Here is a 25,431-nt window from a genome sequence, read left to right as displayed (position 1 = left end):
GAGCCTGAACTCTTACATTGTTCACTATACTGTTGTATTATTGTTCTGAGAGATAATGAGTGAGTATTTAATGCCGTGTGGTGGTGCAGGATAATAAACGGAGAACATCACTACAACTTCACCTACCTGGATGAGCTGATAGATCTGCTGTGGCAGAACAACCTCCAGCCTGGTGAGATCTCTGATCCTCCTCACGTGTCTGTCATTTCTGTACGAGAGCGTAGCGTGACTGAGGGATGGATGTTCCTGTAGGGTTCGAGCTGATGGGCAGCGTCTCAAACGCCTTCAGTGATTTCGAGGATAAAAATCAGGTGTTGGAGTGGAGGAGACTCGTTTATCTCATCGCCTCGAGATACATCGGTGAGGGCAGGGTGTACACACACTCACCTGTAATATCTGTGTACAGTAGTGTGTATTATAGCTCTGTGTGTGTGTGTGTGTGTGTGTGTGTGTGTGTGTGTGTGTGTGTGTGTGTGTGTGTGTGTGTGTGTGTGTGTGTGTGTGTGTGCGTGTGCGTGCGTGTGCGTGTAGAGAAGTACGGCCTGGACGTCGTCTCACAGTGGAACTTTGAGACGTGGAACGAGCCGAACAATCACGACTTCGATAACATCACCATGACGATCCAGGGTAAGAGAAAGTGTTCTTACACACATATATGGTCGAAAGTATGTGGACACCGAAACATGAGCTTGTTCCTATTCCCAAAGCATAGGCACTGGAATGTTTACTAGAATTTGGAGATTGTTTGTGGGGATTTGTGCTTATTCTGTTAAAAGGGCATAATTTCAGGTACTGGTGTTGATTAAGAAGGCCTGGCGTGTAGGTGTAGGTACTTTGATAGTCCAGTTTATCCCGGACATGTTGAGTGGGGTTGGGGTCAGGGCTCTGCACACCTTATCAAACCAGACTCTCTATAGACCTGGTCTTTAGCACAGAGGACTAGAGTCAGTGACTAGGAGGGTGTCCACATACTTTTGGCTGTGTGTTGTGTACAGGTTTTCCATGGGATGGTTCTGTGTGTGTGTGTGTGTGTGTGTGTGTGTGTGTGTGTGTGTGTGTGTGTGTGTGTGTGTGTGTGTCCTCAGGGTTCCTGAACTACTACGACGCGTGTTTGGAGGGTCTGCATGCGGCGAGTGTGTCCCTGAGGTTCGGTGGTCCGGGGGACTCGTGTCACACCCCTCCGCACTCCCCCTACTGCTGGGCTCTACTGCAGCACTGCTACAACACACACCTGAACACACCCGGCCTCCACTACATCGCCCTGCACAAGAAGGTAACAGTGTGTGTGTGCGTGTGTGATGGAAGAATGAGGTTCCTCATAAGCAGGAGAAGATTTCTGACTTCCAACCAGCATTCAACCAATCAGAGGCTCTGATTTTAAATGCACTAGTTGTGCTGGTGGGTGTTTGGGAGCTCGTTGGTGCATTGCATTGTGGGAGATGTAGTTTTCATTATTAAACCTTAGCAGGAATAAATATTATAATAGTGTATATCTGTGAATTGTGGGAATTAAGACTCTGTGTGTGTGTGTGTGTGTGTGTGTGTGTGTGTGTGCGCGTGTGTGTGTGTGTGTGTGTGCGTGTGTGTGTGTAGGGTGGAGGAGCTACGTTACCCATCCTGCAGCAGCTGAAGGAGACGGTGTCTGAGATCCAGCGGCGGTTTCCTCTCTACCGTTCTCTCCCCGTCTATAACGACGAGGCCGATCCGCTGGTCAGCTGGAACAAGCCGCTGGACTGGCGCGCTGACGTCACCTACGCTGCCATGGTCGTCAAGGTAACCACACACGGTGCCCACACACACTCACGGAAATGTTCTCCTGACATTCTGCTCACTGTGTGTGTGTGTGTGTGTGTGTGTGTGTGTGTGTGTGTGTAGGTGATCTCTCAGCATCAGGACCTGCTCATCGCCGACGTGAACAACACCGTCAATTTCACGCTGCTTAGCAACGACAACGCCTTCCTGAGTTACCACCCTCACCAGTTTACCCAGCGCACGCTCACCGCCCGCTTCCAGATCAACAACACCCGCCCGGCACACGTCCAGCTCATACGCAAACCCGTCCTCACCGCCATGGGCCTGCTCGCCATGCTAGGTGCTGCGGTCCACCGCCGCTAATGCTAAGTCATTGTTATATATTGTAGTAGTGACTCTGAAACGTTACTGGCTCTGTGTGTGTGCAGGTGAGCAGCAGGTGCAGGTCTCCATGGTGACCGGGGACCACCGGGACGAGAGTTCAGTGGGTGTGCTGGCGAGTGTTCACACACCGAGACTCACACACGCTCACACACACTCGGCCGACAGCTGGCAGAGCGCCGTCATCCTGTACAACTGTAGAGACAACGTCACCACCAACCACACAGAGACCGTCGACCTGACCATCACCGGAGTACCAACACACACCGGTACACACACACACACCACCACCAATCACACCGAGACTGTCGACCTGACCATCACCGGAGTACCAACACACACCGGTACACACACACACACCACCACCAATCACACCGAGACCGTCGACCTGACCATCACCGGAGTACCAACACACACCGGTACACACACACACACCACCACCAATCACACCGAGACTGTCGACCTGACCATCACCATGGAACCCACACACATGGTTGTAGCTGTGTGTGGTTGGCACTGTAGTGTTATAGGTGTGTTGTATTGTTGATGTTACGGTGTTGTGTGGTTGTAGAGGTGCTGTACGTCACACACTACATGGATAACAGTGTCACGAACCCCTATAACGTGTGGAGACTGATGGGGAGCCCAGATTATCCCTCACTGCAGCAGCTCATTCAGCTCCGGAACCAGGAGGTAACACACACACCATGCACACACACACGCCCGGGGGTGGTGGACTGCTGCACCGGGCTACACCCGAAACACACTTTATATATATGTGTGTGTGTGTGTGTAGGACACTTTGATGGAGGGTCCCGTCCCATTTCCTGCTCAGGGGGGTCTGACTCTGAGATTGAAGCTCCCTGTCCCCTCCATACTGCTCATCCACCTGTGTGCTCGACCCACACACACTCCTGGACAGGTGAGAACACAGTAACACACACACTAAACTAACACACACTCTCACACACTCATATACACACACACCTGGACAGGTGAGCACACACAGTAACACACACACACACAGTAAACAAAACAAACAAACACCTGGACGAAAGTATGTGGACACCCTTGATGGTTATTAAGTTTAGTCACACCCATCGCTAACAAGAGTATGAACTCAGTTATGTCAAGTAAATGTGCCTCCACATTTGTGGCAACAGTTTGGGGAAGGACTGTTGCACCAAGACTGCTTCTGTGCACAAAGTGAGATCCATAAAGGCATGATTTGGGTTCTTTGGGATGAATTGGAATGTCACTTGCCAGCTAAATTTTCTTGTCCACAGACAAGTTACCACAGACACACTACAAAGGCCGTAGAGAAAAGAGAAGCCTGTTATAGCGGACACAAGTCGACTCTATATAAACACCTGTGGTTTTGGAACAGGATCATACTCGGGTGTCCAGATACTTTTGGCTATGTGTTTAGTGTATATTAACAGGTGAGTGTGGATGATCTTCGGTATGTTCAGCGTTATCATCATGTGCTCTCTGGATGTGCAGGTGAAGGATCTACGTTTCGTCTCCATCACTAAAGGCCAGGTTCTGATCGTCTGGAAGGATCTCCACGTCTCCACCAGGTCTGATACCTGATCATCACCACGTCCGTGTGCTTGGTAGACGCCCGTCTCGTCCTCACGTCTGCTCTGGTTCCCCAGGTGTGTGCAGATGTACGAGGTGGAGTTCTCCAGGGATGGAGTCACGTATCAGAGGATCAACAGCAGGAGCAGCATGTTCACCTCTCACACCTTCTCACCAGGTGAGTGTCCTGCAACATCTCCAGCAGAGCTCGCTCCACACTGGTCGTTATGATGGACTGCACTTCTCTGTGCCCATATAAACAGGGCTGGCGTGACTCAGGACAGTGTCACAGCAAAGCAACCTCCATTTATATGTGCGGTCATGCACATATGGGCACAGAGAAGCCAGCATCTGTAGTGGATTAAGCTCAGTGATGCTGGAGAGTGTTCTCCACACTGATCTTTACTCTGGTGTGTGCTCCTCAGAGAACCTGGAGGTGTGTGGATGGTACCGAGTGAGAGCGCTGGATTACTGGGGGAGAGCTGGAGAGTTTTCACCTGCTGTGGAGTACACTGAGCTCTGCTGACACACACACACACACACACACACACACACACACACAGCTCTGCTGACACACACACACACACACACACACTGAGCTCTGCTGACACACACACACACACACACACACACACACACACACACACACACACACACACACACACACAGAGCTCTGCTGACACACACACACACACACACACATAAAATCCCAGTTCCAAAAAGTCTGGACAGCAGGAAGAGTGACCCTCTGTGTGACCTCAGCTCGAATAGCCGCTCTCCTGAGAAGCTTCTCACAAGACTTTGGAGTGTGTCTGTGGGAATTTGTGCCTGTTCAGTTAGAAGATGGCAGAATTTGTATGGCTGGACACTGATTGATCAGTTGGTGTTCCGCTTCATCCCAGAGCTGTTGATATAGAGGATAAAGATCAGAGCTCTGCTCCTGCTCGTGCTGTATCTCAGACCCTGCAGCACCAGGACGCGTTTGCATGACTGATCAGAACTGATATCGATATAAATAAATGAGAGACCAGTCCATCCGTGTGTTTGTTTAGGAAAGATTTGTTTTTATTGATATATGTTAAACATTATAGAGGTGAAAACAGCAGGTATGTACGGCACATGAGGAGAAGGCGAATGAGGAACAGTGAGACCTCCAGAACGGGTCCATAGCAGATCAGAAATCCTAGAGCACTCACTTCAGGATGGTGTCTTCATTTGCTGTTGGGGGAGAAGAGACAGAGCCGTGAGTGACCACGATATAAAAATGTTAGGACACTGACTGACCTCTAACTGGTAACTAACATTTGGGTAAACGAGACCGGACACACCCAGGATTCATCACTGCAATAAAACCTTTACAGCCATGGGGAACTGGAAATGACTAAGTAAAGGGTGAAAAAGCATAGCTGTCCAACATCAAACTACCTCAACATCTGAAGGACTCCCAGTGTGATTTGGTCCTTTATTTCAGTTAATAAAATGCACCTAAACCATTAGCACCACCCGCCTTGTGTGCCGTCACATTCTGAAGGTTCTTGTGCTGTCCGGTATCAAGACGTTACCAGCAGCTCCTCCATCTTCATTGGTCCCCATGCACATTTTTGGGTAGTGAGGGGGTGGTTTTAATGTTTTGGCTCATCAGTGTGTGATCACAACACTTGGGTGTACCGTCCGGGTTCGAACACTCACCCTCAGCCAGCTGCTTAGCGATGCGTTCCTGTTCCTCTCTCACTTTCTTCTCCTCCTCCTCGATCCGTCTCTCCTCCGCCGCAACGGGCTTCAGGTAATCTGAGCAAACGTTACGTACAGTCAGCATGTATCAGAAAATCTTATTAATTATACCTGCAATGTTTTATTCACACTGATTACATTCATATATTTACAGATATTAATGCCCCCACATAGATTGTTAAACTACAGAACTTTAGCCTAAAAAAAATAAAGCACAGACTTCACAGGAAAGCTGCTTGATTTCGAGCACATCTGGCTGCAGTACCATCAGCAGTTTCATAATGTTTAGAGTTAAGTTTGGTGTGTGAAAATACACCAAACACACCAGCAACTCACATCATCATGTGTACTAAGGTTTATTGAGCTGTTATTTCTGATTAACCTAATTTATGTTGAAGGTTTCAAGTCTTAAAACAGCCCAAAAATGTGAAACTCTTTACATCTAGTGCACTCGATCAATCACAGTCAATATGCTTTAATCTGAAATATTTTAATATATTATCTAATAATGCAAACACATGACAGATACAGACTAAAGATAAAAGATCTGCACTGTACTGGTCATGATTCTGTACATCTTTTTTTCAGTCTGTGTTTAGTGATGAAAGTGAGGACACATTAATATTATCATTAATATTCATCTACATAAATATATAAACTGTGTATAATTGTTGTATTATTTTGTAATAAACCCTCCTGCAGTGAAATGCACTGACAGTCTGTGTGACTGACCCAGAGGACATGAATAATAACCTCAGGATCTGTGTGTGGTGGATATAAAGGGGAATGTTTACATTTTTATAAAGAATATAATTTATATAGTTGAATGTAAAAGTGCTGAATCTCACCATAGCGCTTCTTTCCATAGATAATCCCCACTAACAGTGCAGAATAGCGAGCTGTCTGTAATCACATTCATATTATAGAGTTATAATCACAAATATTAATAATATTACACATTATAATAATTATTCATATTAATAATATCACACACTGCTACATTCACCCTCACTAACATTAGCCGTTAGCATTTAGCTTCTCCGCCTCTCAGTAACGATTACAGCTAAATAAATCCTCATTCCAGTTTAACATCTAACCAACATTTATCTAAATAACAACTAAATATTGTATATAATTAAATTCTGACCTTAATAAGAGGAGAAACCTGCACTGGAGGGACCATTTTCTCTCTAGATCTCACTGCATACAGAGGTCAGGGAGACGAGGAGTGAAGGATCATGGGAAATCCAGCCTGACGTTTATCAGTAGGTGTAGGCTGTGTCCCAAATACATTATCCTCCCTACCTCCTACTCCATACCCCATTCACATTACTCCCTACACCCTAAACTTTACTGACTATACTCTCCTACATACTCCCTTCATATTACTCCCAATTTTCTTAGGTTACTTAAAGCTTGTTGCTGATCACATGAAGAAAATAGCTGGAACAGGAGCTTCTTTCTTGCCTGACAGCTTTTAAGCCCTTGAGAATGTAAAGCTCGCTTGACTGTGGACAGTGCAGCACATGTTTCAGCAGTGTGTGATCCACAGACCGGACAGGCCAGTTTCAGTGCTTCAGAGATTCCATCTGACCATCTACACACATTTCCTTTTTCCTCACGACCTTGACAAGAGACCACTGTTCCATGTACTCAACAAGTGCAGTTAAACTAGCCTTATTTACACAGGCACAGAGAGGTCAGCAGTTATATTCAGTCATAATCAGTGATGAGGAATCAGGAGAACATGATACTGATATCAATTATATTAATAATTATAGAACTTTCTACAGCATCACATTACACATCTGAGCTGCTGGTTATATATTTTCCTCCCACAATACATTTATAAATAAACCTAAATGTGGGAAAGGGTTTCAAACAAAGACGTGTGCGTTACAGAAAAGAAAAGAAGAGTTTTATAAATGTTTAAAATCTCTAAACTGTTGCTAATGACTGATGTTCCTCAGCAGCTCGGTTCTGTTCTGTGTGTCTGTATGGAAACATGGCGGCTACAGGAGAGGGCTGTGAGCATTATGTTCGCAAATGTTTACTGAAAGTGAGTAATAATACAGTAAATTCTGCATTTTACAGTAAATACGGATTTATTGACGTGTTTAGAGTTTTTGGTTCAGTTAATGTGAGATAAAAAAAAACAGTCTGTCATAGAAACACGGGCTTTAGCATGTTAGCATTAGCAGTACGCTAGGATACAGACTTGCTGCATATTTACTACATATTTAAAAAAAAAAATGTAATATTGTTATTATAATAAAAGTGTTATAAGGGACATTATTAAAATGTAAAACGTCATTATTGTTACGAACGTGTCAGAATCAGAATGTAAACAGTTAGCTCTGCAGTGTGACGTCACAGTCTCCCAGTTTCATGTTAATCAGGTGAAGTGAAAGTGTCCACATATTTTTGGAAATCCAGAACTAGAAAGGAAATGTGCTTTATCTGTATGGAACACTGGAAGCTTAGGTTATTCTGCTGAACCGAAATATGTATAAGTGAACCTTTGCTGCTTTATCAGCCTCCACTAGTCTGGAAAGCTTTTCACTAGAATTCGGAACACGACTGCAGAGATTCACTTCCATTCAGCCGACAGGAAACGTTCTTATAGTATCCACCAAAGCCAGAGAACGTCAGAGGATGTGTATTTACTGCTCCAGGGTCTCGAGGGATGTGCTGTACATCAGGGATGTTCTGTGTCAGTCCTAGATGCTTAGTGGTGTGCAGGTTTCTCTACCCCCAACACACCTATATTGAGCTCTACATGACTACATATGTGTGTGTGTGTGTGTGTGTGTGTGTGTGTGTGTGTGTGTTTACAGGCTCCGTGTTGTGAAAAGTTCTACGTGTGTCGACTTTGCCACGATAACGAGGAGAATCACCAAATGAACCGGTTTCTGGTGAAGGAGGTGAAATGTGCCCTGTGTGACTCCATTCAACAGGTAAAACCAGTCTGTAGTGAGGACATGACTACCTTCAAACAAGTCAAAAGTTTACATACACCTGTAATGAATCCTAACCATGATCTGTGTAGTGATGACGTCCATCTATGTTGTTTTCCAGGCGCAGCAGGCGTGTCAGGCGTGTGGCGTGACGTTCAGCGAGTATTTCTGCTGTATCTGTCACCTGTACGATAAAAACAAGCAGCAGTTCCACTGCCAGCCGTGTGGGATCTGCAGGTGAGGAGAGGAGCCGCCTGTCAGGTCTGAATCACGGTCTAGTCTAGATTCAGTCTGCTGGGGAACTCAGGATTCAGCACAACACCACTAAAGCTCACATCTAGTTGTTTTAGAAAGTCTTTAAATAGAGTTAAAAAAGTACAGAAACGTTTTGAAGACCCTCGTATTTACCATTTGTGGTTTGGTGTTGAATCCTGTGAGATGGTGGTGATTGTGATTGTATTGTGATTATTCCTTCTGTGTGTTGCAGGATCGGGCCGAGAGAGAAGTTCTTCCACTGTGATAAATGTAATTTATGTTTAGCCAACGACCTGCAGGGTAACCACAAGGTACAAACTCACCCTGCACTGATCACGGCATTATTTACTCACTGCACTGATCACTGATGCGGTACCATGTTGATGTTGCAGTGTGTGGAGAACTCGTCGAGGCAGGACTGCGCCGTGTGTATGGAGGACATCCACACGTCCAGAATCGGCGCTCACATCCTGCCCTGCGGTCACCTGCTGCACAGGTCCGAGTCCCGCCTCACATCTAACCATAAACTAGCTCCTGTAACGTGTTCAGACATGGACCCTGATCGCTTTGTGTTCTTTTACAGGATTTGTTTTGAAGAGATGTGCAGAAACGGGTGAGTGGAGCTGCTCTGTTATCATTCTACAGATTAAAGGTGTAACACTGCTGTGAAGCACAGAAATCATGCTGTGTGTGTGTGTGTGTGTTACAGGGTGTATCGGTGTCCCCTGTGTATGCACACGGCGCTGGACATGGAGAAGGACTGGGAGGACCGGGACGTGGAGATCGCTCAGACCCCCATGCCCCCCGAGTACGAGAGGAAATTAAAGGTAGCGCAGACGCCAGGAGTCTGAACACTTCTGGCCGTGTCCTGTAGCTCTGCTGTCTTGATTAAAATGAACATGTGTTAGTTTAGCATAGCAGGAGAGATTGTTGTTGTAAGGTTCACATCCTGGTTTCCTCTCCACGTGTGTGTAGATCCTGTGTTACGACTGTCAGGGCCGCAGCACCGTCGACTTCCACGTGTTGGGGATGAAGTGCGGCTCCTGCGGCTCCTACAACACCACGCAGGATTGATACGGCCTTCAGATCAACCACACCCATCCCAGCATACACGGCAACACCAATAAATCTCCTCCGTCCACTCACTGCTGCTAAAGTCTCAGCCTGAAGCATCAACGTCTCACAGAAACAAACGTCCTCCTGACCGATTAAACTCTGGGTGCTCAGTGTGGTGGGGCTGCATTCACAATCACAGGTTCAAATCAGTCTGAGAGGCGCTGGTGTGAATGATGAACCATAATGATGTGTATTAAATACGTTCCATGGGTTTTAATCATGGACAACTGTAGCCTAGTGGTGAAGGTACTGGACTAGTAATCGAAAGGTCGCTGGTTCAAGCCCCACCACTGCCGGGCCCTTAACCCTCAATTGCTCAGATTGTACACTGTCACAGTACTGTAAGTAACTTTGGATAAAAGCGTCTGCTAAATGCTGAAAATGTAAAAATCATCAATAAATGCACAGATGTCACTACATATCAGCCAATCAGAAGCCGGGTTTTATTTGTCTTGCCATTATCTCGGGTAGCTCACCTGTCTGATACGCCAGCAGCACCTTCGACCGTGCCTGAGGGAGGGCTGCACAAGTGCTGCAAGTGGGACATGGATATTGGGGATTGGTGGGGGGTTTTAGCCACCAAGCTAATGAACCTCATCACATTGGTTTTGGTGACATGAACGGTTCTTTAGAGGTTCTATCAACATTGAGTAAGTGCAGAACCCGTCACATGAGCAAAATAACATTATGGGCATTGAGAAGCATCAAAGCTCCGTTATATGAGTCTACTGTTCCAAGTTCTGGATTTGTGGGCTGTTTGAGCTTCTGGGAAATGGGGCGACACCCTTCTGGAATAGTTTAACTTGGTCTTTAAGTGTGCAGGGGGGTCCAGGTGTAGTGTTCCTTACACCAATCCTTGAACACAGATGTTTACAGTGCTGCCAGGATTTGTAGTTTTTGTCTGCTGGATCATAGAGGTGATTATTTTACTAGCATCATGCTGGTGAGCACACGGCTTCATTACAGGTAAAGAACTGAACCCTGACCTGAGATTAGGTCACACACGGTTAGATCTCATGATGTCTGAGCCGCCCTGTTTAAACTCAGTAAAATAAAGAACTCATCAGCCTTCAGAACAGTTACAGGTTTATTTCACATTAAGACTCGGTACAGGGACTCCAGATGAGGATTAATCTCCCACTGTCCCCGCCGTCACCGCCACCACGCCCTGAAACCAGAGGAGATTTAGGAAGCATGAGGACGTCTGAGCAGGAACGTGTTCTAGAGAAAGTGTTAAAGTTCTGAACCTCAGGATTCTCTGGATCTTTGTTCTTCTGAGCAGGTGAAGATTCACTCCTGTTCCCCAAATTTCTCATACTCATGTCCCTCACTATGGGCCGCGCCCGTCTGCAAAAAAACAACAATAAAATAAAAAAAATGCAGACACATGTATCATGAGCTAGCAGGAACTTCTGGTGTTCGATGTTTCTCACCTCTGGTCGGCAGATTTCTTCCTCTGCATGACCCCGACGATCGCCCCGAGGACCACGAGTGCCACGCCCACTCCCACAGCGCCGTACACCACGGGGCCCTGCAGCAGTCCCCCCTGCTCCTCACACCGCTCCCCTCCGTAACCCATCCTACACTCACACACCGCACTCCCGCCCTGCATCACACACACGCCGTTACCGTTACACAGCCTCACCCCACACGAGGCGGAGTCCACGCCCTCGGCTTTAACATCCTCACGCCTCGAACCTACAGATTTCACTTGCTCCTGGACACCTGAAATCAAAACGAGAATTACTTAGAACAAGATTGATGCTGATGCATCTGAAGGATCTATGTGACCAAAATTATGTGGACGTCCCATTGAAGTGCTGGAATCTCAAGCCTATTGGTCATATTAGCATGATTATTATTATTTAAATTTTGATGCATCTTTTTAATCCTACATATTTTCTTCATTACTATTTTATATATATATTTTATTTTTTAAACCTGTGGTGTTTTTAACGTGAACCAATGCACGTAATTTAGTTTTTTCTGTACACTTTGAATCTTGAATCTTGATTCAAGCCAATCAGGATCACAGCACAGTAAGAAACACCAGTCCTCAGTTCCAGATTCCAAACGACTGGTCATCAGATTTCTACAGCCGAGCAGCTTTACATCAGAATTATTGGACAGTTTGGGTTTTTCACAGACTTAAATTAGGGATTTGAGGAGTTGAGGAACGGGAACACGTACTCAGATCAGATCTGGGTTTATTGGTTATACTAATAATGAATGAATTAAATGAGCTCACAGATTTCGTCTGATCCGTCAGCGCAGTCCGGACTGCCATCACAGAAGCGTTCTCTGGGCAGACACTCATCACCACGGAGACAAGGCTTCGTGCCCACCGGGCATCGCGGGTCCGGAACGCATCTCGTCTCGTCGGTGAGGACGAAACCCTGGCCGCAGCGGCACGTCCTGCCTCTGGGGGACGCCAGGCACAGCTGAGAGCACCCACCGTTTCCTCCGGAGCAGAAATTAGTACCTGAAAACATGACCGTGTTTAAAGTGTTTAAATATAAATAAAGATTAAATGTTTACAATGGGTGACATGGGTTTGGGAAGATGTGAGAACTTAATTCCTGCCTTGATTAGAAGCTTAAAATATAGCACCTAGACCTGGCAGACACTTCTACCACTACAAATCCATCAACTCCCACTTTTTATTTCACATCAATCCAGAACCTCCTGGAGCTGAACAGTAAGGTCCAGAGAGTTTAGAACTCAGTACCTTTCTGGTTCTGCTCACTGACGGCCTTCACATCCAGCAGCTCGTCTGTTACCTCGAACCACAGCCTCGCTGTCTGATGATCCTCACTGAACCAGCACCTCCAGGAATCTGCACAAATGTTTCCAACCATCAGTTAAACCACATTCATCAGAATAAAAGTAAAGAACTGAACAGCGTGTACCTGTCCGTGTGAGCCAGACCAGCACGTCATCGACCAGCGTGAACCCCACCAGAGCTTCTCTAATCCTCATACTTCTAAAGTTAGAACCATCCACCTTAACTGAGGAGACGAGACCAGAACCTGCAGGAGAAACACAGACACACTCAGAACAAACCTGGTTAATGTTCACGTATTTAAAGTTCTGCATGTGCTTGATGAACTCACTGATATCAGCCCAGTAGACGGTGTTCCCATCACTCGACAGACTCAGTGAGACCGGGTCCGTGACCCCGTCCCGCACCACACCCCGGCTCCCCCCGTCCATGTGAGCGCACTCCAGCCGAACCTTCTCTCCGCTCGGGTCTGTATTACTGAAACACAGCTGCCCGGTGGGGGGGTGCAGGGTGATGGAGCGCACGGCCACGCCCTCCAGGAGTAACGCCGTGTGGGTTCCGTTAGCCACCGTCACGTACACGCCCGGCTGGGCGGCCCAGAACACGTTCAGCGTGACGTAATCCACCGCCATCGCGGTCATCAAGCCCTCCTTCAGCTTAAACAGAGTCCTGCTGGGGGTCAGAGCCACACCCTTCAGCTTAAACACATCCACAGAGGTCATGGTCGCGTCCCGAACATACAGCGTCTGCTCCTTCAGGATAAAGTCCAGCGCCGATGCTGTGGTACCGTCCGGGAGGTCCAGATGCTGACGCTCCGGCCAGGTGGTGAGGTTTAGTCCCGCCGACCTGCTCCACATGTTCACCTGTAACACACCGCCAGGTACAAACATCATGACCGGTGAGGACGGTGTTCCTGGGATGATCTGGATTCAGGACCGTGAGTACCTGTGATAGTGCGGTCGGGGACTGCAGCAGGATGAAGGACGAGGAGTCTGGAGACGTGGAGCAGGTCCGTCCATCTCCATCCAGCAGCAGATCAGCAGGACATTTACACTGATCACCAACACACTCCACCCGCACCTCACACCCCTCCTCGTCCGACTGATCCTGGCACTGAGCCACACCGTCACACACCTGAGTCTTCTCCACGCACATCCTGCCGTGAGCACACCGGAACTGACCTGCGGCACAATCACAGCGTGGAACAACCGCACGAGTGATGGAACAAGGGACATGACAGAACATCTACACACTTACAGCACAAGAGCACACGACTCCTGACTTTACTGTAATTAAATAAAAACATCAAGACGTGTTCGTCCTCCAAAACAGAGTGCGTGTGCTTGAGCGGCCTGCCTGCAGTCTAGATCTGTCTCCTATTAAAAATGTTCCTGTGTCAGTGATGCAAAACTAAATGTTTTATGTTCTGAAAAATATCGCGGACGTGGCGGCGCTCACCGATCGTGCACTCCACCTGACACCCGTCCTCGTCTGATCCGTCGCCACAGTCCCGCTTGCCGTCACACACGTGCTCGTGGAGGATGCACGCGCTTCCGTCCAGGCAGGATTTGAATCCGAACGGGCAATTCATCTGCTCGCCTGAGGGGGTCGCGGCCGGACTTTTTTCTTCCTGTTCTGCTGAAGATCCGGGGTCTGTTCGGATTGGAAAGAGATCCATTAATCTACGATCAGCTCGTCTGAGGGTCTCTGTGCAGCGCCGTCGATCAGCAGAGGGGATTCCTCATAACGGCAGCAATTACGCCCTCTGCTGGCTGATCGACGGCCCCGCACAAAGACGAGGGATAACCAGGATTGCTGAGTGGTTTGGATCGGTACCGTCACCACAGTCGGCCTCGTCGCTCCCGTCGGGACAGTCGGTCTCTCCGTCGCAGACAGATGATGGTTGAAGGCAGAGACTCTTGTCACAGCGGTGCGCGCAGACCTCGTCCGAATAAAAGCAGCCGTCCTCGTCGGACCGATCTGAACACTGAGACTCGCCGTCACACATCTGCATCCTCGCGATACACTTCCTGCCGTGAGCGCACTGGAACTGACCTGCAGCACATTTACGTTTTATTATAGGTGTGTTTATCTTAAGAGCTCACTGGCGCCTCCTAGTGGGCTACAGCGATGAAGGTAATGAGGCGTGTCCGACAGACTCACCCAGGCTGCATTCCGATTCACATTCGTCTTCGTCCGATCCGTCGGCACAATCCTTCTCTCCGTCGCACACGTGGTTGAACAGCAGACACTGCGACCCGTCTCTGCACGGCGTGAACCCCAACAGACAGCGCAGAGTCTGCGGGTTCGTCTGAGCACCCACTGCAGAGAGAGAGAACATCGGGTCTGGGTACGAATGGCACTTACAGTGTACCTGTATACTGTAAAAACCACATGATGCTTCGTCTCTGAGGTTAAAACTGCAGGCAGTTGTAGCCTAGTGGTTAAGGTGCTGGATAAGTAATTAAAAGGTTGCTGGTTCAAGCCCCACCACTGCAAGGACGCCACTGTTGGGCACTAGAGCGAGGCCCTTAACCCTCACTTGCTTAGACTGTATACTGTCACAGTGCTGTAAGTCTGATGAATGCAGTAATTGTAAACTATGTAACTGCACCGCTTCTTTTTACAATTAAAAATAATGTAGAAAAATCGGAGATGAAAGTGCTGAAACTGTTTGATCCCCAGAAAAGTCATTTGTGCATCTTAGGTGTTGATCTAATTTAAACTAGGGTTACGTTGTGTCTATAAGAACTGACACATATTTCATTCACCCACCTCTATGAAAGATTCTGATTCAGTTATAGATGCAGACTCTGCAAAAGCAGATCCAGGTGAGGAAGCTCCTACCATCAGCTCACCAGAAATAAACTCACGACATCAACCAACATCAGAAAATACCAAGATTTATATCTTCATCATGGACTCATCCAATTTCTCATGAGCAAAGTGTAAAAATAACATCATAACCTGTGTCAAGGGGGTCCTGGAATGTTTTTTTTCTTAAACACAAGGGGGTCTAAGAGATAAAAGGTTGAGTAGAGGCTTTCAAAGCACCTCCAGCAGAAGAACCACCAGGTGTTTAGAGTGTATTCACTTCTACTAACTGCACTAATGCTGCATTCAATAAGCAGAGCTGCTCAGTTTCAGTGACTGAAGCTTCTGCCATTCAGTTCCAGAACTGCTTCAGGAAAACGTTCCTCTTACAAACGATTGTACAGCACAACAAAGCAGAGATGTTCCCAGATGGAAGTGTCTGTGGAACACAGGCTCATGGGATTGTTTGCAGGTGGGTGAAGGATTCTGGAACACCTGCAGGAATGGAGGTGAGCTGAGAGTGAAGCTGCACGGTACCGATTACCGATCTACTGAATATTAAACCTAAACACACCAGCTCTCTATTCACAATCAGGGGCATCGAACTCACCTTGTACTGGAGCGCTCAGGGTCCAGAGCGCGCACACCAGCCACACCGCGCGCATGTTTATTAGCACGCGCCGGGCGCGCGCACTTCTCCTTTATAGCTCCCGCACGTGCCGCCATCACTTAGGCTAATTAATTAACCCGGATTAATTAATCCGCCATTACACTTATATCAACTTTATATAAGGAAAGCAATTAAATATAAATATATAAACTAATCAATAGAAATAATTTCGCACAATGAGTAAAGAAGCGTGTTAAATAAAAGAAATCACGTGACATGAACGTGTTTACATGTGATCACGTGAATAACAGGAACATTTATAAATATTATAAACATAATGCACGACTTTATTTTTGTTATAGCTTATAAATTCAAACCTGTATGGTTTTATTACTTTAACTGATTAAAAATGTGAATGTGTTAAGTTTAAACCAGCGCCATCTGTCACATACAGGCTAATAAACATAAATCACATTAAACAATATAATTACCTCAAAACCTTATAAACTTCATACTTTTGATTCTTTATTTCTTTATTTGTGTTTTACCTGCTTCTGTGAAATACTATCATATAAATAAATCAGGGTGGTGCAGTCGCCTCACAGCCAGAAGGGCCTGGGTTCAGTTCCTTTCTGTGTGGAGTTTGCATGTTCTCCCCGTGTCCGTGTGGGTTTTCCTCGGGAGCGCCGGTTTCCTCCCACAGTCCAAAGAGATGCAGTGAGGATAATTTGTGTTCACTAATGACCCTACACTATTTGACATATTTGAAACTCTGTTGGTTGCCTCGTGTTGCTCTGAAGTCTGATATGAAGGTGGTGATTATTCTGTAGGTTTGACACATGGACCCCACACAGGAGGTTCCTGGACTTGTTGAATGGAGGGTGTGTTTATTTTTCAGCATCCTGTTATCCTTTCTTATTGGACGGCTGATTTACTACTGTACTGGATTTTGTGTGAACAGTGTGTGTATGTATATATATATATAGAGTGTGTGTGTGTGTGTGTGTGTGTGTGTGCTGATAGGCCTACGCTTGCTTATCTCCCCAACTCATGCAGGGGCGAACCCTCCACCCCAACCAGACCCTCCAGCGGGCACACACACACACACACACACACACCTGCACTTGTTCAGCTGTGTGTATGTTGTCAGTGTGTGGTTTCACTTCTCCTGTGGTCAGGTCGGATGGGAGTGTGTCTTCCTGAATTGTGAAAGTTGTGAAAAGGTAAGAACACACACACACACACACACACACACACATTGTATTTTCCGCACACTGACAGGCAGCCGTTACAGCGTCGAGAGTGTTTTGCTGTGTCAAGGGTCCAAAATAGTCATAATCAACACACACACACACACACAGGGCATGACTGGGCACGGTGGGGAAGCGTGGGTAGTGTGTGTGTGTGTGTGTGTGTGTGTGTGTTAATTCACACACCCCACTGTGCAATAAAACATGTCAACACATCACAGTGACAAAACCACAAGAGAGCACATATTTACTACACACTGTGTGTGTGTGTGTGTGTGTGTGTGTGTGTGTGTGTGTGATGGGGGGGGGGACCTCAGCTGACCCGGCCCTCTATCAGCAGCGTTTCACCCACCATGACAGGAAGACGAGAGCAGGATGAATGAGTGAATGAAGAGAAGCAGCTATGAAGAGAACAGCGCTTGTTCTGCTGACGACCATCGTTCCCTTCATCACAGGTACTACACACACACACACACACACACACAATCACATACACACACACACAATCACACCACACACACACACACACACAATCACATACACACACACAATCACACAAACACACACACACATTTTTCCTAATGACTGAGTGTATCTGTGATGACGTTCCTCTCTGTTCTGTAGGTGAGGTGTTTAGGGTTGACGTTTGTTCCTCTTGCCACCCAAACGCTACCTGTGATGATAAGACTGACGGTTCAGGAGGAAAAGTGTGTAACTGCATGTACGGCTTCGTCGGAAACGGACGCACCTACTGCCAAGGTCCTTATTTATTATTATTATTAATGTTATCATTATTTATTATTATTTATTATTATTATTATTGCTATTGCTAACCCTTTATTTTTTATCATTTATATATTTTTTTATTAATAATTATTTATATTATATATTATAATTATACATTTAGATAAATATTATTTTTATTATTATTATTATTTTTATTAGTACTTTTTAAAATGTATTTATTATTGATGTATTTCTTTGATGTTGTAGCTAAACAGGTTGTGTGTTCGTATCCCTCAGATAAGGACGAGTGCCAGCTCCGGCAGATCTGTGGGAATCACAGTGTGTGCCACAATACATTCGGGAGTTACTACTGCACCTGTGTTCCGGGTTACAGCCCCTCTAACAGCATGGGCATCTTCATCCCCAACGACGGCACCCACTGCCAGGGTCAGTAACCACCACACCCACTGCCATTACACTTACTGGCATGTTTTTGGCAGATGAAAGTTCTATCAGAAACTTTAAATCAAACCCTGGTTGCGCAGAACCAAAACTGTTTTCTCCCTGTGTTTATGTAGGCATCTTTCAGAATATACCAGTAGGTGGATTGGCTACTTTAAATAAGTCCCAGGCCCTGTAATAGACTGGCTCTCTGTCCATGCCTTTCACCCAGTGACCCCAGGACAGGCTCCAGACACACTGTGGCCCCGGTCAGGAAGAAGTTCTTTTACTGAGGACCAGTGAAAGAGTAAGTGATGTATCCATGTGTGTGTGTGTGTGTTTTGCTGCAGATGTGGATGAGTGTGTGGTGGAGGGTGCATGTGGTGATGGTGGGGTGTGTAAGAACACTGAGGGAAGTTTCTCCTGCTCATGTGGTACCGGGTACACAGTTCAGAACGGATCAGAACCCTTCCATCCTCACCAACACACGGCCTACTGCAGAGGTGAGTACACACACACACACACACACACACGCACACACACACATATACATATACACACACACACAGACCTGTATACCTATGTGTGTGTGTGTGTGTGTGTGTGCAGTGATAGACTGTGGTCCTCCTCCCTCGGTCCCTCATGCGGTTCAGCTTGCACCCCCCCTCACTCATTACGGCGGCACCACCAGGTTCACCTGCGCCCACGGTTTCAACTGGACGAGTGGAAACGACACGTCTGTGTGCGGCGCTGATGGACGCTGGAGCTTTCCCAGCATGCACTGCAATGGTAATTATAAAATAACCACAACAATAAAGTTCTCGCTCTACTGCAGGTATATACAGTACGTTTGCTCCAGTCACACTGTGCAGTGAGTGTGTACATTCACGCTTCAGGTAGGTGGCGCTGTACACGCCGACATGACTCTGTCGGTCTGTGCTCTCCAGCGCCCTCTGTCTTGTCTCATGTATAATGCAATCCAGCTTAGTCCTGGTCTTTCTTGACCTTCCACAAGTCCTTCAAAGTACATCTTCAATGTTCTCAAGTAACAGAACTCTCGGGTCTTAATGTGGTTCTGGAGCTTCTCTTCTGTTCTGGCTCTCTCGTACCCTCTCGTACCCTCGCTCAGTGGTGATCATCTTCCTTCATGAGACTTTCAGCAGCTTTCTGATGCTCTGTTTTTAAAAGCCTGACTGTGTCTTTCTTCCTCTTCCTTCTTGTTGTCCAGGCTTCACATCCTTTCATGGCTACAAACTTTAATAATGTTCAACATTTCATCAAATTATTTAAACTTCAGCCATGATGAGCCGGAAATGTTCCTCACAAAGTGAACCCTGTGTGTGTGTGTGTGTGTGTGTGTGTGTTCAGAGGTGAAGTGTAGCGTCCCGCCGTCGCTCCCTCACGCGGTGATGTTGTGGAACGGCGTGAGTGTGGTGGGTGCAGAAGTGCGCTATCGTTGTGTGGAGGGTTTTTATAACGCTGGACACGAGGACGTGTGTGTGTGTACCAGCGGGGGAACCTGGAGCCTCCCCAACTTCACCTGTCAAGGTAGTACTGACCACTTATACCTGCACATCTGTTTATACTGGTTATACTGGTTATAATCACCTGAACTGTGTGTGTGTGTGTGTGTGTGTGAAGAGGTGAAATGTGACGCCCCGCCAGCCCTCGGTGACGCTGTAGTATTATGGGATGGCAGCAGTAGGGTCGGCTCTAAGGTTCTGTACGCGTGCAGGGCTGGATACAGAAGTGTGGGAACCGGAAGGGTGTCAGAGTGCGACTCGCATGGGCGCTGGAGCCAAACAAACATCACATGTGAAGGTGCACACGCTACTAACATCTTCATAAACCAGTATACACACACCAGTGCAGTCATGTGACTCCCTGTGTCCCCTCGTCATCTCCCACCTCTCGTTTCTCCTCGGTCATCGTGGTCATCACTGTTCCAGCTTTCTTGGACTGTTTTTCCTTTTCTCTGCAGAGATGAGATGCTCTGACCCCCCTGCGCTGCCCCACAGTGGTCGGGTGTGGGATGGCAGCGTGCGTGTTAACAGCACCGTGGTTTATTACTGTAAGGACGGATTTTATCCTGAACTGGGAGAAAATAAATCGGTTTGTATGGAGAACGGTTCGTGGAGCAAAGCGACTCTGAGGTGTCGAGGTAAAACTTTCTTCGTCTTTGAGCCAAAAATCTCAGGTTCTGGATTAATTTCTAAACAAGAATTTCTTTCATAATCTTTTATTCATTTGCTGTCATAAAAATCTGTTCTTTTTATTTAAAAAATTCCAGCTTGGTTAGCAGTTAGCTAGTCTGTTTCTTGGTTAGCAGTTCCTCGAACCCTGACAGCCGTACTCTTTCTCCCCTGCAGAGATCCGATGCTCTGACCCCCCTGCGCTGCCCCACAGTGGTCGGGTGTGGGATGGCAGCGTGCGTGTTAACAGCACCGCGGTTTATGATTGTAACGATGGATTTTATCCTGAACTGGGAGAAAATAAATCGGTTTGCATGGACAACGGTTCGTGGAGCAAAGCGACTCTGAGGTGTCGAGGTAAAATCACCTACAAGTCTGTGGTTCTGTCTGAATGGTTCCATCTGCGAGCAAAATCTGTCCAAGTACACGCCTCAGTGTTCAACATTTATTCATAATTATTCTCATGCATTTTTCCCCAAGTTTATTCCCGTAGTGTTTGCTAATTAGCTTTTCTGCTAGCCTGTTAGCTACACAATCTCTCTTTTCTCCCCCGCAGAGATCCGATGCTCTGACCCCCCTGCGCTGCCCCACAGTGGTCGGGTGTGGGATGGCAGCGTACGTGTTAACAGCACCGCAGTTTATGATTGTAACGATGGATTTTATCCTGAACTGGGAGAAAATAAATCGGTGTGTACAGAGAACGGTTCGTGGAGCAAAGCCACTCTGAGGTGTCGAGGTAAAATCTACTCCGCCCGATCAGGACTTTAAAATCTGGATGCATTGAGTCCAGGAGGTTTTGTTTGTTTGTTAATTAATCCACAGTAACAGTGTTATAAAGGTTTATAAAGGCTGTGTGAACCTGTGTGAACCTTGTGTGTGTGTGTGTGTGTGTGTGTGTGTGTGTGTGTGTGTGTGTGTGTGTGTTTAGAGGTGAAGTGTAGCGTCCCGCCTTCGCTCCCTCACGCGGTGATGTTGTGGAACGGCGTGAGTGTGGTGGGTGCAGAAGTGCGCTATCGTTGTGTGGACGGTTTTTATAACGCTGGACACGAGGACGTGTGTGTGTGTACCAGCGGGGGAACCTGGAGCCTCCCCAACTTCACCTGTCAAGGTAGTACTGACCACTTATACCTGCACATCAGTTTATACTGGTTATACTGGTTATAATCACCTGAACTGTGTGTGTGTGTGTGTGTGTGTGTGTGTGTGTAGAGGTAGATTGCGGTGTGCCCCCCCGTGTCCCACATGCAGTGATGGAGTGGAACGGCAGCTTCACCGTCGGTTCTGTGGCTCGGTATGAGTGTGATGATGGATATCACAGTGTTGGTGCAGTGAAGGTCTCTGTGTGTGGATCCAACAGCCAGTGGAGCTCCATCCAACTGCACTGTGAAGGTAACAGTGAGTTACAGCACATGTTCCATCCTCCTTTAGGTTTGGTTATATCAGATCCAAAGTTTCCTCTTCATGAAGCCCATCCCTGATTGGACAAACCCCGGTTAGACTTGAACTTGTTATGTCAGGATTTTTTTCTCTTTACAGCTTCGTGTGGGCCGGTCCCGATGCAGCCCAATGCTGAGGTCTTTTGGGAAAACGCCACAGTGGTCGTGCATCGCTGCGTTAAAGGCTACCACAGCCGCACAGGAAGTGACACATCAGTTTGTGACGCCACAGGAAGATGGAAGGTGGCCAACCTGTACTGCAAGGGTAGGATGATTCCCTGACGAAAGATTTCGTACTGTGTATATCAAGGCTGAGCGTCAGTTGATGTTTGTTCTTTAATGCTGTTGTGTTTGGTACAGAGCTGACGTTTGGTGTTCAGGGGTTGGTGGTGTTTAATGAAAAGTGTCTGCGCTGGAGGACGCCTGCTGGGGCGCCAGGACACAGAGAGCTGTACACAGTAAGATCATAAATACACACACACACACCAATATGTATTAATATTTAGGTCGTGTTAATACAGCAGTGTCAGACTTTTGGCTGTTGAACCTGCATATTGTCTCTGTGTGTGTGTGTGTGTGTGTGTGTGTGTGTGTGTAGGTGGTGTACACTGGCGTGAGGGATTTTGATCCCATGTTTCGTGATATGAGAAGGAAAGTGTTCAGTTTTTCAGAGTTCCACCCCACTGTGTGCTTAAACCTGCAGCCCATCACCAACTACACCATTACTGTTACTGCACACAGCAGCGGAGATGCGTCCACTGTTACTGCTAATACCAGCATACCGGGTACACACACACACACACACACACACACACACACACACACACACCTATACAGAAATACATGTATATCATAAATATGGGTGTTTTGTTCTTTTTTGTAGCCCCACCCACTCCTGAGGTCAAGTACAGTGAGGTTGATGTTCCATCACCTACACTTCGATTAAGAAGGACCACCAGTACACTCGACCCAATATGGTGAGGATTTACTCTCTGTGTTGTAGAGAAATAAGAACTGAGTGTAGTGTTAAGTGTGTGTGTGTGTGTGTGTGTGTACAGTGTGTATCAGGTGATGGTTGTACCTGTGGAGGGGGTGTTGGTGTTTGAGTGTGGATCCTCTCTGTTGTGTGGTGGTGAGTACCTGGCAGCTCAGCTGAAGCTCGGCGAGCTGGACGTGGACGTGAACTTCACACTGGGGGATGGAGAGCAGTATGGAGGCTTCTACAACGCTCCGCTGGAGAACGGGCAAGATTATTACATAATCCTTCGAACCGTCTGCACCTGGGGACAGGTAGTACCGCTCTTCCTAGGTTATATCTGATTTATTTTATAATAAATGTCACTTGGTACATTTTAGTTGATATTTTGATGACAACATTGTCATTAATATTGTTTTTTAGGCACGAAAGCAGTCCTGTATTATCTGGGCCAAAGCTTTAGGTAATACTCATGTTTATCACCTCAAATAAGCAAATTATACTGTATCATTAATAACAATAATAATATTTGTTTAAAATCCTTATTTGATATTTTATTATTAGAGATAATTACATATATAGTTCTCTTTCGTCCTTAGGAACTTCCTACGCCACCAGGACTTCAGCCATGCTAACGTTCGTCTCCATTGGTGCTCTTGGGATCTTCAGCACCACAGTTTACTGCTGCAGCTGGTCTGAATCCATATTTACATCTTATAAATGTCACCTTATAGTTCTGTTTTTAATGAACCCTTGTCCAATTTCCCTAATGAGTGCACTTCTTCAGCAAAAGGAACGGAATGCAAATGTATATTAATGTCATTTAAGAAATGATTGGGTTTACATTAGCAACACAGAAGGTCTGTTTTTATTAACATGGACAACAAGTTAATAAACAGTTTATAAACTGTAATACACCACATTTTAACTTCTTAAATAATAGTTTTATGTTCTTTATTCTCTCTGTGTGTTGCAGGTTTTGGAAAGGCTGAAACATGGAATTGTTTACTGATTTTTGTTTGAGTTTATAATAAAACAAACAAATTTTTTGACGTGTGACGTGTCTTTATTAATATACAATCATACAATTATACAGTGGTTTTAACCAAGTTTGATTAATCGTGTGAACATAGGTAGGGCTGTAGGTCTTTCCTAAAAAGAGTCGATTCTTCAATTTCAGGTCTTGGTAAATGAGAGTTGACTTTCTTGTGTTCCTGAGGAAAAAATAAGAAGGATATTGGCTTAACAATATGTTTACATTAATTATAATTGTATTTTATGTGCTTAATTACTTTTGTACTGTTTGTCTGAGTTCATGGAATCGGGAGTTTCTATCGTTATTATATTGAATCGACAAGCTTTGGATTTAAACAACCTAAAAAAACTGGGGTTGTGTCTCAAATTGCATATTGCTTTACTACATAGTGTGCCTAATGCTGGTTATAGCTGTGTGGTATGGCTGACTAGGGATGCCAGGAAAAGTGAGCCATTTGGTGGAACTGAGGCGTTTTGTTGGAAATCGGGGTGCAAAGTTCTTTGTTTTTAATTATTGGTCCTCCTGTTCTTATGTAGTTTGTGTTTGGTGGCGTTTTCATACATTGTGCGCAGGTGTGGAGAATGTCGGTAATTAATGCTGGACGTTAATTGGGGTGATAAAAGCTCCGGGGTCACCTGTACCACTATGGGGGAACCGGCTCGTCCGGCGTGCGTGATTGTTGCTGCCATGAGGAGCTGAGTTCGGTGATTTACTTGTAAACCCGAGGTGGATCTTCAGGAGGTGTGAGCAGGTCTCCAGCCTCGCTTGTGTGTTGGTCTGTGGATGCCACTGAGTGACCGGTTTCGCCTGCACGGCTTGGGTAAGTGTAGTTATGTTGTTATATAGGCTGTTTGAGGCAGGGTCCACGCTGGTATTAGACGTGGTTTAGTGATGGTTACATGTGGTTGTAATGGTGAGTTATGTGGTTGTAATATTAGTATAGAGTTGGACCTGACGTCACAGTCCGCATGTGATTGAGTACACCTGTGCAGTAATCAGGTGGGTGTTTTATATCTGTACATCCTATTTTAACATTTCTTGTTTAATTGTTAGAGTAACCATTGCTTGAATGTAGGTATGTATGTAGGTAGACATTTATTTATGTATATTTGGTTGTGTATGTTTATCTTATTTTATAGTATTTATGTGTATAAGTTTCTATGTATATTTAAGTCTATGTTGAGTGTTGAATAAGGTTATAGTATTGTTTATAAATGTTATGCTTTCTTTAACGGAGGCTTGTTAATGGTTACGTTTTAAGTGACAAGAATGTACTGTGAAAATTAAAGTGTTTTGTATTGTTATCTGTTGCAGTGGAGCTGGGCCTGGTTGCCTGTAGGTCACTCTTTTCCCTTGTAAATTTAATTTTATTAGTGATATGTGAACTTACTGAGC

At 46.1% G+C, this 25,431-nt stretch overlaps 4 protein-coding genes and 1 long non-coding RNA gene across 5 annotated transcripts in view; 3 read left to right on the top strand and 2 right to left on the bottom strand.

Moving 5' to 3' along the window:
- idua (alpha-L-iduronidase) overlaps window positions 1–4,747 on the top strand; it is a 5,647-nt gene extending 900 nt beyond the window's left edge. The window contains exons 3-14 of the mRNA XM_063017989.1: window positions 90–172; window positions 253–360; window positions 532–627; window positions 1,086–1,273; window positions 1,594–1,773; window positions 1,876–2,092; window positions 2,181–2,402; window positions 2,705–2,826; window positions 2,930–3,055; window positions 3,637–3,713; window positions 3,792–3,892; window positions 4,140–4,747. Coding sequence (XP_062874059.1) covers window positions 90–172; window positions 253–360; window positions 532–627; window positions 1,086–1,273; window positions 1,594–1,773; window positions 1,876–2,092; window positions 2,181–2,402; window positions 2,705–2,826; window positions 2,930–3,055; window positions 3,637–3,713; window positions 3,792–3,892; window positions 4,140–4,240 — 1,621 coding nt within the window. The 3' untranslated portion in view covers window positions 4,241–4,747. The remainder of the gene's footprint in view (window positions 1–89; window positions 173–252; window positions 361–531; window positions 628–1,085; window positions 1,274–1,593; window positions 1,774–1,875; window positions 2,093–2,180; window positions 2,403–2,704; window positions 2,827–2,929; window positions 3,056–3,636; window positions 3,714–3,791; window positions 3,893–4,139) is intronic.
- Window positions 4,748–4,757: 10 nt separating this feature from the next.
- Window positions 4,758–6,701, bottom strand: LOC134335458 (uncharacterized). The gene is made up of 4 exons (XR_010015601.1): window positions 6,593–6,701; window positions 6,294–6,348; window positions 5,404–5,502; window positions 4,758–4,932 (listed from the first exon to the last, which is right to left on the bottom strand). It is a non-coding gene; the product is annotated as an uncharacterized LOC134335458 (long non-coding RNA).
- A 743-nt stretch (window positions 6,702–7,444) lies between these two features.
- Window positions 7,445–10,192, top strand: rchy1 (ring finger and CHY zinc finger domain containing 1). The gene is made up of 8 exons (XM_063017837.1): window positions 7,445–7,504; window positions 8,283–8,402; window positions 8,524–8,639; window positions 8,890–8,968; window positions 9,050–9,153; window positions 9,241–9,270; window positions 9,367–9,484; window positions 9,633–10,192. Exons 1-8 carry the CDS (start codon window positions 7,451–7,453, stop codon window positions 9,729–9,731), a joined length of 720 nt encoding a protein of 239 aa, XP_062873907.1. The 5' UTR covers window positions 7,445–7,450; the 3' UTR covers window positions 9,732–10,192.
- A 655-nt stretch (window positions 10,193–10,847) lies between these two features.
- On the bottom strand, window positions 10,848–16,034 carry lrp13 (low-density lipoprotein receptor related-protein 13). The gene is made up of 12 exons (XM_063018360.1): window positions 15,980–16,034; window positions 14,719–14,877; window positions 14,392–14,610; window positions 14,014–14,208; window positions 13,501–13,736; window positions 12,887–13,418; window positions 12,683–12,802; window positions 12,502–12,609; window positions 12,022–12,255; window positions 11,207–11,498; window positions 11,021–11,120; window positions 10,848–10,941 (listed from the first exon to the last, which is right to left on the bottom strand). Exons 1-12 carry the CDS (start codon window positions 16,032–16,034, stop codon window positions 10,903–10,905), a joined length of 2,289 nt encoding a protein of 762 aa, XP_062874430.1. The 3' UTR covers window positions 10,848–10,902.
- A 1,088-nt stretch (window positions 16,035–17,122) lies between these two features.
- susd1 (sushi domain containing 1) lies at window positions 17,123–24,052 on the top strand. Its single transcript, XM_063017822.1, has 21 exons — window positions 17,123–17,202; window positions 17,547–17,684; window positions 17,854–17,988; window positions 18,253–18,402; window positions 18,747–18,899; window positions 19,006–19,185; window positions 19,765–19,944; window positions 20,038–20,217; window positions 20,378–20,557; window positions 20,766–20,945; window positions 21,145–21,324; window positions 21,517–21,696; window positions 21,798–21,977; window positions 22,125–22,289; window positions 22,385–22,482; window positions 22,623–22,809; window positions 22,908–23,001; window positions 23,083–23,314; window positions 23,424–23,463; window positions 23,600–23,693; window positions 23,977–24,052. The coding sequence occupies exons 2-21, from the start codon at window positions 17,633–17,635 to the stop codon at window positions 23,990–23,992; spliced, it is 2,856 nt and encodes a 951-aa protein (XP_062873892.1). The 5' UTR covers window positions 17,123–17,202; window positions 17,547–17,632; the 3' UTR covers window positions 23,993–24,052.
- The last annotated feature ends 1,379 nt before the right edge of the window (window positions 24,053–25,431 follow it).

The sequence above is a fragment of the Trichomycterus rosablanca genome, chromosome 21 (genome assembly GCF_030014385.1).
Source record: "Trichomycterus rosablanca isolate fTriRos1 chromosome 21, fTriRos1.hap1, whole genome shotgun sequence".
In the NCBI taxonomy this organism is placed as follows: domain Eukaryota; kingdom Metazoa; phylum Chordata; class Actinopteri; order Siluriformes; family Trichomycteridae; genus Trichomycterus; species Trichomycterus rosablanca.
This window is presented reverse-complemented; position numbering and strand designations above follow the sequence as displayed.

Bases quoted from the DNA above. Each gene is read 5' to 3' on its own strand.
- rchy1 (XM_063017837.1), top strand. From the start codon at position 7,451: ATGGCGGCTACAGGAGAGGGCTGTGAGCATTATGTTCGCAAATGTTTA. The intron at 8,403-8,523 runs GTAAAACCAGTC...GTTGTTTTCCAG, and splicing joins TGTGTGACTCCATTCAACAG to GCGCAGCAGGCGTGTCAGGC. The intron at 8,640-8,889 runs GTGAGGAGAGGA...TGTGTGTTGCAG, and splicing joins CAGCCGTGTGGGATCTGCAG to GATCGGGCCGAGAGAGAAGT.
- lrp13 (XM_063018360.1), bottom strand. From the start codon at position 16,034: ATGCGCGCGGTGTGGCTGGTGTGCGCGCTCTGGACCCTGAGCGCTCCA. The intron at 13,737-14,013 runs GTGAGCGCCGCC...ATTGTGCCGCAG, and splicing joins TCAGGTGGAGTGCACGATCG to GTCAGTTCCGGTGTGCTCAC. The intron at 10,942-11,020 runs GTTCAGAACTTT...CTCTGGTTTCAG, and splicing joins AAGATCCAGAGAATCCTGAG to GGCGTGGTGGCGGTGACGGC.
- susd1 (XM_063017822.1), top strand. From the start codon at position 17,633: ATGAAGAGAACAGCGCTTGTTCTGCTGACGACCATCGTTCCCTTCATC. The intron at 21,325-21,516 runs GTAAAATCTACT...GTGTGTGTTTAG, and splicing joins AGCCACTCTGAGGTGTCGAG to AGGTGAAGTGTAGCGTCCCG. The intron at 21,697-21,797 runs GTAGTACTGACC...GTGTGTGTGTAG, and splicing joins CCCCAACTTCACCTGTCAAG to AGGTAGATTGCGGTGTGCCC.